Source organism: Colletotrichum phormii (assembly GCF_030913505.1).
Source record: "Colletotrichum phormii strain CBS 102054 chromosome Unknown BDP81scaffold_4, whole genome shotgun sequence".
Taxonomy (NCBI): Eukaryota; Fungi; Ascomycota; class Sordariomycetes; order Glomerellales; family Glomerellaceae; genus Colletotrichum; species Colletotrichum phormii.
In genome coordinates, this window is record NW_026851446.1 from 1,943,428 (window position 1) to 1,959,366 (window position 15,939).

At 52.0% G+C, this 15,939-nt stretch overlaps 3 protein-coding genes across 3 annotated transcripts; 2 read left to right on the forward strand and 1 right to left on the reverse strand.

Annotated features, from left to right (window-relative positions):
* Window positions 1–4,284: 4,284 nt before the first annotated feature.
* On the reverse strand, window positions 4,285–5,992 carry BDP81DRAFT_420331 (6-phosphogluconolactonase). Its single transcript, XM_060589837.1, has one exon. The coding sequence runs from the start codon at window positions 5,556–5,558 to the stop codon at window positions 4,773–4,775; it is 786 nt and encodes a 261-aa protein (XP_060449182.1). The 5' UTR covers window positions 5,559–5,992; the 3' UTR covers window positions 4,285–4,772.
* A 4,042-nt stretch (window positions 5,993–10,034) lies between these two features.
* On the forward strand, window positions 10,035–11,180 carry BDP81DRAFT_165604 (uncharacterized protein). The gene has a single exon (XM_060582100.1). It carries the CDS (start codon window positions 10,277–10,279, stop codon window positions 10,862–10,864), a length of 588 nt encoding a protein of 195 aa, XP_060449183.1. The 5' UTR covers window positions 10,035–10,276; the 3' UTR covers window positions 10,865–11,180.
* A 316-nt stretch (window positions 11,181–11,496) lies between these two features.
* Window positions 11,497–13,203, forward strand: BDP81DRAFT_391254 (Wd tetratricopeptide repeat domain-containing protein; the record flags this gene model as incomplete). The annotated part of the gene is made up of 1 exon (XM_060587526.1): window positions 11,497–13,203. The coding sequence occupies one exon, from the start codon at window positions 11,497–11,499 to the stop codon at window positions 13,201–13,203; it is 1,707 nt and encodes a 568-aa protein (XP_060449184.1).
* Window positions 13,204–15,939: the final 2,736 nt, after the last annotated feature.

Below are 15,939 nucleotides of genomic sequence, written 5' to 3' on the forward strand. Positions count from 1 at the left end.
AGGACACAAACGTTTTGATGATGGGGTTGAAGAGATATGAGGGATGGGTGGAAAGGGGCGGGCCGTACGGAGGCCCATGGAGCAAAATTTGGTCAAGATACCCTAAAGAGCAATCTTGAACAGCACGGCTCTCGTTCTGAGGCGGAGCCGGATGTGCTTAGAGAGAGCCATTTGACGCAACAAGACGAATTTTTCTTTTTAGCTTTTTTTTTTTCTTTTTCTCTAGTTGTTTACGTTGCCGGGTCCATGTGATGACTCTTGAGGGGAACGTCAACGACACACCGACCCGCCCCTCGATCATGGGTCTGCATGGAGCTCCGGTGGTCTGGGCAAGATTTCAGCGCGAAGAACAGAGCTTATAGAAAGACACCTATGATTTGGGGCCAGGCATGACTGGGGCACGGAGAGAACGGCGTTACGAGTAGGGAATACAAAGTATGCTTTTTTGTCACCATAGCGTTTGTATTCAGCTTGCGATTGTGCCCTCATCGTCTCTTGGTGACTTGCGTATCTTTGTATGTCCTGCTGCATGTATGCATATGCATCCTGAAAGAAGCAGCGTGTTGGCGTCTCTTGATAATGGCTTGTCTACTGTTGTACTCGGACCAGGCAGGTGTGCTCTACCTAAAACCAGTACGAAGTCCACCTCCCCCGCCCGGCGCTTCCACGCATCGTAGATATTTAAGCCTCAAAGGGGGGGGGGGGGGGGGGGGGGGCACAGGATCAAATTTCTGGGAGAGACAGAGACAGTGTGGCGATTTTTGGCTTCTCTACCTATTTCTGTCTGAGTGAGCAGCAGACGGGCGATGATGTCTCCAGTCTCAAGCCAGCTGGCGAGGCGACTGGGCTGGACTGACGAGCTAGCAGGAGGGTGCGATTATAGAGGGCCGGAAGCTCTTCTCTTTCATGCTGAGACCTAACTAGGTATAGTGTATTCTTCCTCGAATACTATTTAAGTGAGAGAGAGAAGGAGGACGGGTAGGGGTCGTGGTGTTATAGGACTTGAAGGGCGGTCCCTCTTCTAGATCGCTCCGCTGTTCGAGATGCAAAAACGACATGTGCATAGAATCTCGATTCTCTAGCGCTCAACAAAGCTGAAATCAGGAGACGACAGTTGTTTCCTGGGTTTCTAAAGGTACCTCAGGAAGAGGAACCTGGTGGCTGTTTTAAAGGGTTCTTGGAGGCGTCTAGCTAGTGGAAGGGATTGAGCTATCGTCTGGGTCTGAGTGATTTTTCTACAACTACCTTGGTGAATACGAAACCCCAATTCCCGGTGTCTCCAGTATCGGCACCACAAGGATTTCAACCAGTTGACATTTTGCGCAGCAGAGATCCGTGGAAACAGTCATGTTGTTTTACATCGTAATGGACGCACAGCACCTCCCAAGATCAAGGGGTAGAGGCCTATAATGCTCGCCCTTTGAAACACAAGTACTCGTCTTCAGATAGCGGTGCTTGGGATGGCATTGTAGACGAAGATACCAAGAGTAGTTGAAGGATTTGGAGGCTGCTATAGCCTAAACTCAGAGCGGGGGCAAGAATTGTTGTTCAGCTGTTCTTCTCAGAGAAAGGAGATCCGTATTGCAAAGTAAACCTTGATAGCCTTGGAGGTAGAGCAACGGGTGTTCTGTCCAACTGTGGATGGGTAAGTATGGAACTTTATGGGGCTGGATAGGATACTTGGCAGCGGACATGCTGTCATATCCACATCGAAGCAGAGGTTGTGCCTGGAATCTCAATCATTGTGTATCAAGGCCAAGCGTGCTGGGTTTGCCTACTCTGTATTTCCTGGTAAGGCGTGCGGTGTGAAGGACATCCAGTCGGACGTGATTCAATATTACATCTCCACGATGCCTTTGACAAAGCATTGTAGTCTTGATCGAATGCTGTTAGTCTCGGTCTCATGCTCTCAGGTTACGCTCATAGAAGGTGGGTGACGCAGCCTCCTTGAGGTGAAGAAAACTCGAAAGAGACCAGTCTACTTTCCCTCCTCGAGCCGATGCCTTGACACGGTCTTTCATACCCAACTTCCCACGTCCAGCTCCTTCCTCCCCACCTACCCGTCGCTCCTGCCCTCCCACGTGCTTACCTTCCCTCCCCCTCCCCTCCCCTTACCCTACTTGAGGAGCCAATTCACCTGTGTCTATCACCAGCACCCCCGGCCATTTGGCCGAGCGGTTTCGACTCTGACGCAGAGTCGACACAATGAAATACTCCAATGAAGCCGTGCTGGTCAGAGGGGCGCGCTGTTCAAATCTGGGCAGGGGCGTGAATTATCGAGTAAGTCATCACCAGCCCTCCCTCCTTTCCTTTCCTTTCCTTTCTTTTTCTTCTTTCCTTTTTTTTTTTGTGGATGTTTTTAGTATGGGAGATAGTTCGAGACCTGCTCCCTTTTGTGGATATGGGGAAGGGAGGATGCCCCTACAAATGCTTCATACAACCAAGTCCAGATTTCTCTCCTACGTATCCGGTTCTAGTTATTCCAAGTACCTCACACTTAGACGCCGGTCTAAGAAATCTCGACGCTGGTAGGATTGGTGTTGCCTTCTTCACCTGCTGCACGCAGCTCCGAGCGCCTGACTTCGATGGGCGAAACTGCCTACGAAGTCAGCGTGCCTGTCTAGCTTTGTCTAGTAGAAGATCTTGTCTGAACCTGCCGAGTAATTGAATAATCAGTGAAGAATATCAGACATGCTGTTGTCTGCGAGACCGAGGTGGTTCCTATGTATTCCAAGCAAATATACAAATAGGGGCATGCGATCTGGATGGACTTGGTCAGACTCAAGCATTCATATATGCAAACAAACGTGAGAGATATTATACTAAGATTCCATCAAAGATCCGCAAGGGTCAGAGACACTTGTGGCCCGAGTTGGCCTGTACGATCGCGGTCGATGGAGAATTAGGTTAACGAACCTCTGGTGTCCTTTTCAAGGACTAATCATTGTAGGATTTCCCAGTAGAAGGAAGAGTGCGAAGTCGCCTTTCTAAACCTAAGGTAGGTGGGCTCTCGTGCCATTGATATTGCCTTGACTTCGTCTCGTGTGAGAGGAGCACCGAGTTCGCAACATGATCTACTGTCCCATTCTCACTCCTCGCCTTCAACTCTATGTCCAAAAGTCCGAGAAACACAGGCTAGATTACAAGAAGCAGGAAAGTCAGCATCGTAGAAAGCCAACGGGGCGCGCATACTCTCCAGCCTGGTACCTTGAACCAATGCTATTTGAAGCTACACAGCCGCCGGGACACCGTCAAAGGCTCGGTAAGATAATCAGACCAACGCGACGCGACCATCGAGAACAAACCTCAAGACATGAGAAAATGCGGGCCATGGGGCATGACATGGCTGGCGCCCTTTGCACCTTCAACTATCATGAATCGCCATCTCGGACCAATTATACTGTTCGAGCAGTGAGGGAGGAAGTGGAAAGCAGGAGATATGCAAAAACACCAGCAATGAAGTCGCACCGGACAACGCGTAAAAGAGAATGGCGGGGGAGAGAACTTCCTCTTGTAATCTTTTCAGGTATCTAGGGGCGGGAGCAGAAGAAGGGCACATCAAGCGAGAGTCCCGAGTTTTTGATGACCTACCTTGGGAAAGTGATCTTCTCAACCGGGAAAGAAGTTTACACATGTGGTCCATCTAAAAGCCAATACAAAACAGAGTAGGCTACATCTCTTGGTGCCCATGCTGGGATTCGAACTCGGGTACTCTCGTATGCGCTTAGACTGTCGTCGAGTAGGCTGGCTAGCGATTTTAATGATTAGACCATGAACCACTCCAGCCAGTTTGACCTGACCCGTCAACCTAGACGGGCGTTTTCTAGCTGGTGACAGGAACAGATCTGAGGAGGACCTATATGCCTTACCTTGGGCCTCTCACCACCCGACAATATCTGGAAAATTACGGGTGCGGTGCTGTGCTTTCCTTCCATCTCACATACTCGGCCCGAAATTTTGGGCAGGTAGGCTCGGCGAGAGTCGGTGAGGGGGGATATCCCCTTTCTTTCCTCTCTCATCATGTTCCCCACGTCAGCAGTGCATGACTGGAGCACTGGAGAAGTCAAAAGGTCCTCAGCCCTACATGGATCGTCATCGGCGGGGTGAGGTATGTGGCGTCCTATTACCAAGGCAGAACGCGACTCTAATGTGGGATGCAGGGAAGCGAAGACAAAAAAAAAAAAGCAGAGGCAACGGTAGCCACGCCCCAAGCTGCACAAAGTTGCATATCAAAGGTTCATATGTATGAGGCACAAGCAGGCATATCACGATATACTCGTTTGATGGGGATATAAGTCTTTTTTTTTTTTGCATTTGCTTGGTTCCCTTCTCCTTCCGCGGAGAGGGAGACCGTCGAGCTATCTACCGACATTTACGTCACGTCACGGCAATGGCCGATTCGTCTGGCAAAGATTCCCTCCCAAATCTCTCGTCTCGTTCCTTTGTATCGTGAAATCATAAAGTTTGACGTGAGTGGATATCAAAAGTTCGAGGCCCAGCGAACAAATAGCAAATCCTGAAAAGGGGTAGGGGAAAGAGTTCCAGTGCAACCCGAGACGAGGTAGAATGGGAGACTTGGACACCAGGTCGTCGCGGTTGTCGGTACGGTCCTTTTTTTTCTTCTTCCTTTCATAGTTTCCATCCCTTTGAGAGATGTGCCGTTCGTTGAGTCTCTGTCTATCTGGAGCGAGCAATGGTTATTCTTTTATTTCGCAATCGTCCTCCACATCGTCAGATCTATCCATCGTCTCTCACCATCACGTTCTTGGTGTTTACAAGAACGAACGGCGGGGGAAGCTGACGCCCTCGACGGCGGCGTTATCGACGAACCAGCTGACGCGGTCACCGGCGCCCTCGTTGACCAGGGCGCAAGGAAGTCCGTCGCCATGCTCAAAGATCCTCTTCATGATCTCCTTCTTGCCGCCACCAGTGGCGACAAAGGCAATCTTGACGCCGTGGTTCACGACGGGAAGAGTGAGAGTGATGCGCTTGGGCGGGGGCTTGGGGGAGTCCTCAATGGGAGCAACCCAGGCAGTGGTCTCGCGCAGCAGTTCGTGGCCGGGGAACAAACTGCAGGTGTGTCCGTCGGGGCCGGAGCCGAGGAGCAGCAAGTCGAAGATGGGGAGACGCACGCTGTCGCGGCTGGCAAAGCTGGTGACGAGAGTCTTTTCGTACTGGTCGGCCAACTCCTGGGTGTCGTTCAGGTAGGTGGTGTCGATGGGGTGGACGGTCGGGGCACCAAGCTCCTCGGGGATCTTGTCGAGCAGTTGGCTCTTGAGAAGAGCATAGTTGGAGTCCTCGTGGTCGAGGGGAACGGCGCGCTCGTCGGCGAAGAAGATTTCCCACTTTCCAAAGTGAACCTGGTCTTCGGGGCCGGTGGAGGGTGTGAGCAATGCCTGCGCCAAAGTCTTTGGCAGAGAGCCGCCAGAGACGGCGAGCTTGAAGGCACCGTGACGATTCAGACCGGCATTTTGTGCTTGGATGACGTAGGATCGCAGGGCGGGCGCGAGTTCGTCAACCGACGGGTAGGCGAAGAGGTTTGGCTGTTTGTTGCTCATGGTGGGGTAAAGTAAGCTGGAGGTAGGTTGGTGGAAGGCGGAAGGCGGGGGGCGGAGAAGTGTGATGTCGGAAGCGAGGTTTACGTTGTGAAGGGGGGCGAAGAGGAGGATGTGAAGGAAAACGGTCTGCTGTCGGTGCAGAATGAGGGGCGGTCCGAAATTGGAGAAGGTGCGCGCGAACTCCGGCTTCCTGCTGCGGGATGTACTGCGTTTTTCTGGGCTGACAGATTTGCTTGGGTGGTGCGTTTGGTTGGTTGAAAGTTGGAGGTTCAGACGAAGATGGAAGCTTTGAGAGTGCCGTCAGTCTGCACACGGGAGGGACGTAATAAGGACCGAAGAGATAAGTAGCGTCGGTCTAAGAATCAAGCGGCGGGATGGGTCATGGATGTTTCCAGATGTAAAAGGGCCAAAAACAAAAAAATAAACCAAAACCCGATAGCGGGGCAGATGATTGAATATTTTGTATCTGTGTTCTCTTTTTTTTTTATCGGGGCACCTCAGCAAGTGCACCTCACACAGTACCTAAGGTCAGGTACGTATTCGTACAGACAAGACGAAAGAGCACCTCAGTCCAGCAGCTTGGGCAGGCTGCAGTTAAGTGTGGCTCGACCCAATTATTCTCTGCCGGCTGCGCTCTGAAGCTTGGGTCCTGCAATCCAAACGATTTGTTTGGTTTAAAGGTCAATGAGGAGTAAGTGCTTGGTGCTTGATGGTTGGTGGTAATAATCTCATGTGAGATAGCGTAGGACGAGGGCAGGCGGATATATGCGGGCTGCAGGTAAATTTGCACCGTTTCACCATGGATTTGTGATCGATAACGGCGGGCAGAAGGCAAGTCGGGCATTGATCAAAGCACCACTGCGGCACCTCACTACCTTACCTTTCGCAAGTGTGTGTACTGTGTAGAAAGGTGGATGTGCGATGTTTCCAGTGGACCAGCTGTGATATCCTGGCTTCGTCGTTGATCTGCCGTAGAGTCCGGGCTTTTGATACGGATCCTTTGACAGACTTGAGCCGTTGACTCGCAAATAACGTCGGTGGTGGCACTCGGCATATACTATAGGCTTCAATCTCGACGACGAAGAGTATTGAAGGCCACAAAGTTGGGTGCAATTAGAAAGGTCAGACAGATCACAGAGTGATGATGAATGATATGTCCGCAAAGCTAACTGTAGTTGTCGTTAGTCCGTTAGTGCTTCCGTAAGGTACACATCGGTGATTTGCCAAAACAGGTGCGCTGCGCCCGGGGGTCAAGTGGTGATTGCAGTTTCGGGAATGGACACTCAATGTCCGGCACGGCGCTGATGCAGCACTACTGTTGTAGATCGAGTCGGCGTGTCGGGTGGCTGGTGGCTGGAGGATTTAGTGAGATGACCGGAAGTAAGGTAGAACAAACTTGGTGAGATGGTTTTGTGGCGAACCGAGTCGTCCAAGACAGAACGGCTCACGGCCCTGACCGAGCTGTCCGGCGGTCGGGAAGCAGCGCCGCTGCCTCAGAGCTAAAGCATGGAAGCGTCTAACCTTCCTCCAGGTCGCTCGGATGCATTTCGTGAGCATTCCGTGGGATCCATGGATGTCGATAAGAAACGGCAAAGTTGCAGCGCAGAGGCACAGCGGGAAAAGGGAAAGAGATCCAGGCACCAAGAATACTGAGGGGGAAGGAACCTGAACCGCTTCCTGCCTTCCTGCTTGTTCCACCTGGCTGGTCTCAACGTTCCTGCCGAATCTAACGAGAACTGAAGGAGCCTTCCAACCCTGGCAAGAGCGGTTGCCCAGAGCAAGACACCGACCGGTCCCTGCCTGCAGGTGCCATCTAGTACCTGAGGTAAAGGAAGGAAGGAGACGAGACTGGAGGGCAAGAACGGGTGCCACAGCCTCCATCTTGTCATCGCCTTGTTTAATTTGCAATATGCAACTGTCTTGCTTTGGAAAGGTCGAGAAAGTCGGTCAGGGTCGGGCATTTTCAGAGGGCGAGCAACATTGCGAATGCCATGTCGTCAGCCCACGAAGAGCGAGCGCCATGCACGATCCCTTCTTGCACTCCAACAACCTGCCGGAAGAAACGCTCCTAGAGCTATTGGCCCGCCCACATATCCATTCCTGACCACCGAAAGCACTAGGTACTTAGGCACTGGATCCAAGTGCAGCGCGACTACATACGTTGTTCATTTGCTTGGGATGCAAATATCGTCGGCTCAAAGGCACGGCTCCATGCCTCCAAGTGAACGATTGTTCGTCGGCCAAATGCTCAAAACGAATACTTGCCTAACAAGAGTGCTAATCGAAGCTTGCTTGCTGCAGACACCTCGGAACAGACATGACAGACATTACTCAAGCCTCCAAGAGCCACCTCCTCCGCTCGCGTCCAGCCAATCGCCCTTCTGCTGGTTCGTCGAATGCAGTGCGGCGCTGCGGACAGTCATCATACAACCGCCTGTCTCCGGTTGGCCGTGGGATCGACAACACGATGCACCTCAATGGACGAGACTGCCGGTTCACCCACGTTGTGAGTGTGACTCCCACGTTGCTATTGTGCCAAAAGCTATTGGCATGTGCCAGCGAGTCTGGGGAAAACGCCTAGACCACTGGCCCGAACCCGCGCGCCTCCTACGAACTACCGGCCGAGTTCAAGATCAAAACCAACTCTATTATGCTATTTTCACGTCAAACGACGGCAGTGCAATCTTTCGATGCCCAGCGTCCTAGGATTCGCGGGCCACCGGCAAAAGCGTGACTTTGAGTGCACTATCAGCCCCCCAATATGCACGGAATCGCAGTCCAAGTTCTGATTGAGATAACAGCATCCGCGTACCTCTCTGCTGTGTCGCAAGAAGATGCCCGAGTAAAATACTGTCGAACACCGGCGCCCTATTCGCTACCCAGAACACAATTATTATGTCAAATCGATGGTACATTTCAGTATCCACCAGGGGGTCTCTGCATGACTGTCTCAATGTCACCAGTGCGGACACAAGTACAAAGGTTGATGCGTGACATCTCTGCAAATCACTACTTCGAAAGCCTCGTCACCTACCTACGTTCTGCATTATCATTCATGTCAGCAATAACGTTTGAATCATCTTGAACGATGTTGACATCTTTGACAGTCTTTACAAGAACGAGTCTGCAATGCGTCATTGTCCGTGGCGCGTTTGATAGACCCCTGCATGACTCGACAAAACCACCACCAGGTGGCTGATAAACTCGGCTTATTAAACGATCACAGCCGGTGCAAACTTGACGGTGCATCAGGATGTTGCGCTGGGCATCGATGCATCTCGATAATGACGTCACTGCGACGAACTGACTCGGAAGTCGTCCATCTCCAATTCAAGGGAACCATCACGAACCGCCGGGCGGACGGGGGTTCACCAGAAACCTGGTCCAGCTACTGCGGGGACGCTGTCGTCATAATGTTGACTCGAAAACCAAAAAGGAGGGGTGTTGGCGGGTCGCAGCGCTTGAAATGAAGCGCCGCTTTCTGAAACGGAATCCCACGATATCATCATCCACAAACGGTCCGGCTGTCAGTTGAGCAAAATTACACGCGTGATGCTCCGCGGACAAATTAACGATCAAGACCACGCAGTCGCCGATGCATGTGTAAGAGACGTCCGATTTACAGCAGCGCGCTGCAGGAAGTGGACATGATTCACGTCGGCGGTGTGCCCAGGGCTGCGAATCCACACTTGACGGCGCATGCTGTTGGTTCGTTCGCGGCGACAGGCCGGAGCACACGGAGCTATTCCCGTGTTTGATACATATGATAATCCCACAGCTGATATCGAGCGACAAACGGTGGGGACTGGGGAGCAGCAGATGCGACGAAAAAGTGTCAATCAACTGGACCCTTAATCACGAATGGGACGGGAACGCAGTATCCTCAGGGCGACCCAGGTAGGGTGCCAGGGCCCTTGCAAGTAAGCCTCATTCTGCGTTTTGCCCTGCTGCTCCAGCTATCCCTTGCTGCCCCAGATGACGATCAGGCACTGGCAAGGACTCGTCGAAGAAACAAAGGACAGGAATAACTCCGGCACTGCGGTAAAAAATGGAGGCCCCTTTCCAGAATTCGTCCAGAAAGGCAGGCAACTGGACGGATGAGGTATCTGATCGACCCAACGGGCGTCAAATGCTCCATCGGCCGCGTCTATTTCGTGTCACTTGCATCAGTACGGATAAGACACGAATACCTACCTACCTTACGAATGCGCCGGCATGTGAATTGTTACGAGAAAAAGGTTCATGCGGAAGAAACAAGAGCCCATAAAAGGCAAAAAAGTCAAAACGGAAATGACGGGATGAAAGCAACGGGGAGACTGGACACTGACGTCACCAGACATGCGGTTCCTTGGAGAAGGTTCCCAAATCCCAAGCCAATTCGCGACAAGTCGCAATCCCCAGTACCGGTATCCACGGGGAGAGAGAGAGAGAGAGAGCTCGGGCAAGCGCGTGGTACGTGAGGCTGACAGGGTCGAGTACCTTGTTGCTGAGTTGCAAAGCCAAGTGGTACGAAACCATGTTTTCACTGCCACTGCCCCGTCTCAACCGTCCATCGAAGGGTCATCTTACCAGGAACCATGGACTACGGACACTAAGGCAAATCAAGGGTCGCAACCTACGTTACCTACCCCTTGAAGGACTGGCATGGGTGTCCGATTCTCTCTCGTCCAGTCACGCCGTTGCGCCTGGCGGTTCAACGTCAAGTCGTCCCGGGTTCAATGCGCTTGCGGACAGTTTTGGGTACTGTCTTGGGAACGGCTGCTATTACTCGGTACACTACTTTGTCCCCAAGTGACAAAAGTCCAGGGCAGTTTTACCCCTCCACGCGAAGGACCCTGAAGTTCCAGTTTTCAAGGGTCCAGTCCAGAACCCCCCACTTGTCACCACGCACCAACGGACCCCAATCCGCGGCCAATATCCAATTGATGAGTTGCAAATTTCTTCCGCTTTCCTTTCTGGCTACAAGGTCGACGACGACGACGACGACTTTGCGCCTGTGTCAATCTCATCTTCTTGCCCCTTTTAAAAACGGCATACTTGGACGGACCGGTCATCAACCAAAAATAGTGTCTCCGTCTTACTGGGACCAAGCTAGACAAACCGGGCTAGTCACCTCCGGCTACAACTGTCAAGACAGTCCAGTGGAGGCAGCAAACGCCAGGGCAGACGAGCAGAATCGGAGAGAAGAGCACCTCAGCACAAAATCAAGCACGACGGGACTAAAACAAGAGAGGCATCAGGGCGCGCCATCACCCGCCAGACCAACACCACCGCCTCACTTTCATTTCCGTCTGATTGACGAATAAGGACGCCTTCCTTCCGTCCAGTCCTGCCATCTCATTCTCGTCTCTTTTCCTTCATCGGCCCTTTCCCCCCTTTCAAATCTACTCTCGTTTCCCCCATTTTTCAAATCCATTTTCCCCGGCTTCTTTCCTTACGCCGTATCTCCAGTTCAACTACTTCCAACGGATACAGCCCGGGCAGGGTTGCCACAAAGTGGTCTGACCAGTTGTGGGCTTGCCCCGTTCTCCTTACCAAAAACCCCCCCTCTCGGTCGAAAATAAAAACAATTAAGAAAGGGAAGAAAAAAAGAGGAGAGAGAGACCTCGAGACACAACCGCGCGCAGCCGTGTGCCGGGCTTTTTTCTCCTAGGGTTCAGGTTCATCTCACCGTTCCGTTCCCGAGACGGTGTTCCATTAAGGTACCACAACACGTCCGCTCGACTTGGACCTTGAGCCCAGCAATACCAGGATCGTTGTTCTCCTCACTGACGTCAGTGTCACTTGCATCACATTTCCATCTCGATTCCTCGGCGGCATCTTCCTTCCTTTGCCTTGTTTCCCTTTTTTTATCAGCAGCCCTGCCTGCACCTTGTTGGATGCTAGACCCGAACAGTGCTGCCCCAAGCGCATTGCTACTAGCTTCCGTTTCTTCACCATGTCGACAGCAAGCACCACAACCACCGGCAATGAGTCGCCCTTGGAGGATGAAACCACCCACCGCTCAGAAGGTCTACTCGACCGTCGCCGACATCTCACAGCAACTTTGGACGACAACCCGTACGACTTGATCACTTATCTCGAGCGTGCAGTTGTCCACTCTGAGTTGGGCTACCCCGACTTGGCCGCCGGCGATGCCTACAAAGCTCTTCTTTTGACTGACGACGTGCTCCATGAGGGCTCCGAGTACCATGAGCAAGCCATCGAGGCTCTTGGATCCCGCCCCCTTGATCCTTTGCCAATTGTCCTGGATCATGGGATTTTGTCGAAGCTCGGGAGCGACTACCTCACCGAAGAGGCCAGAGACCAAACAGGCCTTGTCGCTCACGTGGCCAAGCTATCTTCTGTTCGCGCCTTTCAGATCCTTGCTCTTAGTCTTCTGTTGTGCGGATGCCTGAAGAGCGCGCACGAGTTCTGCGATCGAGGACTGTTGATCGCTCCTGAGAACGATGAACTACTCCAGACGATGGGATACATCAAGCACGTGGCAAGTCGGAGATGTCGCAGGGATGACTTTAATGTCAACGTTCTTCCGGAATGGGGGCTTGTTCGGAGGGAAGTCTACCCCTGGAACACATACGAGCCTGACCGTTTTGCTCCCGAATCCCTCGATTTTCTGAACGCCGAACTATCCAAATCTGCACCCAAATGTGCGGTCCAAGTGTCTAAGCTCCCAGTTCTTTTAGAGGCAGCCAGCGACACGGACGACTACGATATTATACCCACCTGCAATCAGCTGGGCCTCTTTGCGACGCAAGACATTGCGCCAGGAGAGGCCGTCTTAGAAGAATACTCGCTCTTGACCGCCAACAACCGTCTCAAAGAACCAGTCTGCGATGCGTGTAGTGCGGAACTGCCACCCTTGGGCAGTGAGCCGGCCGCTGTCAGTTGCGACGAATGTTACGACACTGTTTTCTGTAGCCAACACTGTCATGATATGGCACAAGAACTTTATCATCCTGCGGTATGCGAGAAGGACGTCGATGCCATCGCCAAGGACCCCGAAGCTTCGGAAGCCGATGAAACATTACACCTGCTGCTTCTTGCGCGTGTTTTGGCCATGTCCAACCACCAGGAATTACACCCCTTGGATGTGACACAGATCAAATATATCTGGGGTGACTTCGTGCCTTCGGCATCGAACGATATCGAAATCTCACCGAGTGCAAATCCGCCGCCGGAGTGGACGCTACCATTCTCGTTCAAGTACAACATCGAGACGCCCTTCCATATCCTCGAAAAGATGGATGTCGACATCTACAGTACTATCCAAGAGCACGATTTATGGGTTCTGAATACCCTCTACAGCAAATTCCGCGGTACGGCGTCGGCCCGTAAGAACCTGCGAGATGGTCGACCCGATGTCGCGGCGGTACACCCCCTGTGGTGCTTAGCCAACCACGACTGCAATCCGAACGTTACATGGGATTGGGGAGGACAGATGACGCTCTGGGCGCGGAAGACAAAGGTTGTGGGCGGTGTTCCAGGAGGACTCAAAGCCGGAGAAGAGGTTTTGAACCACTACTGCGACGTTGCGATGCCCGTCGATCAACGAAGGGCTTGGGCAAAGGGAAGTCTCGGCGGGTGGTGCATGTGCCAAAGATGTCGAGATGAAGCTGCTGCTGCCGAACCGCAGGCATCCTGAACCATGCCCATCATTGACCGCAAGACCTACCCAGAGATTTTACAGTCGACACTGTCTACTTTCCGCCGACGGTTTTTGAACGTCGGAAAACTTGCGATTAGCGAGCGATTTATGGGGGAATAGAGGAAACATACCATTAGAGATTATATCATTGGAGGGGTCGAAATTCGGGGTCGAGGCAACAGATAGATCCATTTTACATCCTTTAAGGTTAGGAGGGTTCCTACCTTTCGGATATTCTTGTACGCGAGCTCCCGGTCATGGACTCGGGAGAAGAGGGAGACATACACGACAAAAAGAATCGCGAAACGTCCTTTTATATACATACTACTGTGGACTACCTTTTAGTTCACCCTCTACGGATTGCCCGTACAAGCGAAACCGGTTTATCGCCTCCATTTATCTGCCAACGACATCACCAAGCCCATCCCAAGGCCATTCGCATGTTTCCGCCCACAGAGTCCTCAAGAAGCTCGAAATTGTCATCGGGCATCTCTGAACGCTAATAGCGTACATCCGGACGCCCAGATTTTACTCAGTTTTGTGTAGCTCTTTGCACCCAAGTCAAATCGGTGCTGATGGACCTTGGAATACATGTTGCGTAGACATGTACTGGTGGCTGCAGACGTGGACATCTTTTCAACTCTGAAGTTCAGATAAGGTGTGGAGAGCACACAGAGGTGTCCATATTCTTTGGGTGACAGCAAGAACCCCTGGCTTGGTAATTGAAGAGGTAGAGGTTGAGGATATAGGGAGTGTCACGAATCGGCATATAGAGTAGCTCATGGAAATCGGGATCTCAACTGTGGTCTAATCAATTATGGAAAGGGGAAAAGGGAAGCCCTCGAGGGAGCCCCTTTTGTATGCCCTTACCCCTGTCCACCCCTTATCTCTGCCCCTGAGATATCCACTGCTATACCTCTTTCGTGACAGGGAGCAACTTCCTCGTCTCCTCCAAAGTCACGGCATTACAGCCCGTCTTAATACCCAAGGGCCACCTCTTTTTGAGCCAACCACGCAACTACCCGGCATTAGGCTCCTGTATTCTCTGGGTTGTTCAGAAGGTATTGGAAGTAGGATGCGCTGGTTAGACTTTGAACGGCGTCGTCCTTCCTACTTGAGACGTGTCGAGAACGGCTCTGCATTTGATATGGCGAACGTGGAAAGGGCAACGACAGAGTCAATGCCGCATGAACGAACGACGCCAGGACTGATGCCAAAGATCAAAGAAAATTGGCACTCTCCCAAATAAAGCATGTTGGGAGTTGAAAAGATTGGCATATCGACAACCTGGGTTTCACCACATCCACTGTTCAATACAGAGAGGTTTGGTGACTGCAATCTTTCATTCATGACGTCATCGAAGAGTTATCAAATTGGAACCAAAAGGCCTCAAATGCCCGATCCAGCTTTCCCCAAATCCCAGGAACCTGTCCTGGATACCAATTTTCGCTTCAGAGCGGTCTCGTGGGTCAGAAGAAACGAAAAACCACACTGAAATCGACCGCCTATACCGGTACACGCACATCCGGCCCAATGGGCAGCGGCCTTCTTGCCCAAGCTGTGTGCTTTCTCTGTAGCACGAAACCCTCTCTTCTTTAATTCTTTCTAACAAGAAACCCTCTCAAAACGCTTGTGAGAACCCAAGAGGCCCCACCATTGGAGCCGATCTTCTCATTTAAACGGGCATCGCGTGTCGAGGCAGACGCCGATGCTGGGCGTGTAGCCCGCGCAGTTGAGGTCCGCGGCACAGCCGACCGAGGGGCCGCCGTAGCAGCAGCAGCACTCTGCCTTTGTGGGGGCGCGCTTGTCGAGGGTTTCTCCGCCTGGGGTGGCGGCTGCCGTGACGGCGGCGGCGAGGGCGAGGACGAAGAGAGATTTGTAATGCATGTTGTTTTGGGATTTGCTTGGGTGGGTGGGTTGGAATTGGGTTCTCGTGATAATGGTGTCTTTGTCTTTGAGATTGACGTGCTTTTCCTTGGTGTTGAAGAGAAAGCAGTGGTTGTTTATGTACTTTTGTCAATTGTATTGGCGATGTGTTTGCATCTTTACTGGGAGGTTCCAAGGCGAAAAGAGAGGATGCTATCTACATTCCTATTGCGGAGTCATTCACCGGTGTAGGATTCGTTGTTCTTGAGTTACCAGTCTCGTCCAAGTTTTACGATATCGCCAAGGGATCTCAAAGGAAGGTCTTCAAAGGGCTGATAGGAAGCGGGGTTGTTTGCGCCTTTACGACTTTGGAAAGTCATGGTCATCAACTCGCTACAGTCGATTTGACACGCATTCCTTGCCCCCAAATGAGTGCCCTGTTTGACCCGAGTAATAGGTTACAACTCGCGAGTGAACGAGCTGAAGGAGCTGCCTCGGGCGTCGAAGGATTTGCGGCACAGCAATTCTGCTGATCGCGGGGGGGCTTTGGATAAAAAGACCTTATCTAAGCTGACTATTGGAAGGTGCCAAGATGGAAGGAATTGAGTCTAATGCGCTTAAGCTCGGGGCTTGGGTACTTGATGGAGAAGATGCTTGTAGAGATGAGAAACATTTTCTCTCTTGCTTTCGGTGGCGATTTGCCCTTGTGGGATATAACTTTCCTCCCAAGGCTTTATGTCTTTTGGTGGACGCTTGTTCGGGTCTATTGACTGCGAGGCACGATGGAGAGGACCATGAATAGCGATAACTTAGGTCGTGATACGACGGGAGCATGGTCTATTGGCATTCAGTTAGGGCACTGTTCTT

Excerpts from the sequence above, each read along its gene's own strand:
- BDP81DRAFT_420331 (XM_060589837.1), bottom strand. The coding sequence starts at position 5,558 with ATGAGCAACAAACAGCCAAACCTCTTCGCCTACCCGTCGGTTGACGAA.
- BDP81DRAFT_165604 (XM_060582100.1), top strand. The coding sequence starts at position 10,277 with ATGCGCTTGCGGACAGTTTTGGGTACTGTCTTGGGAACGGCTGCTATT.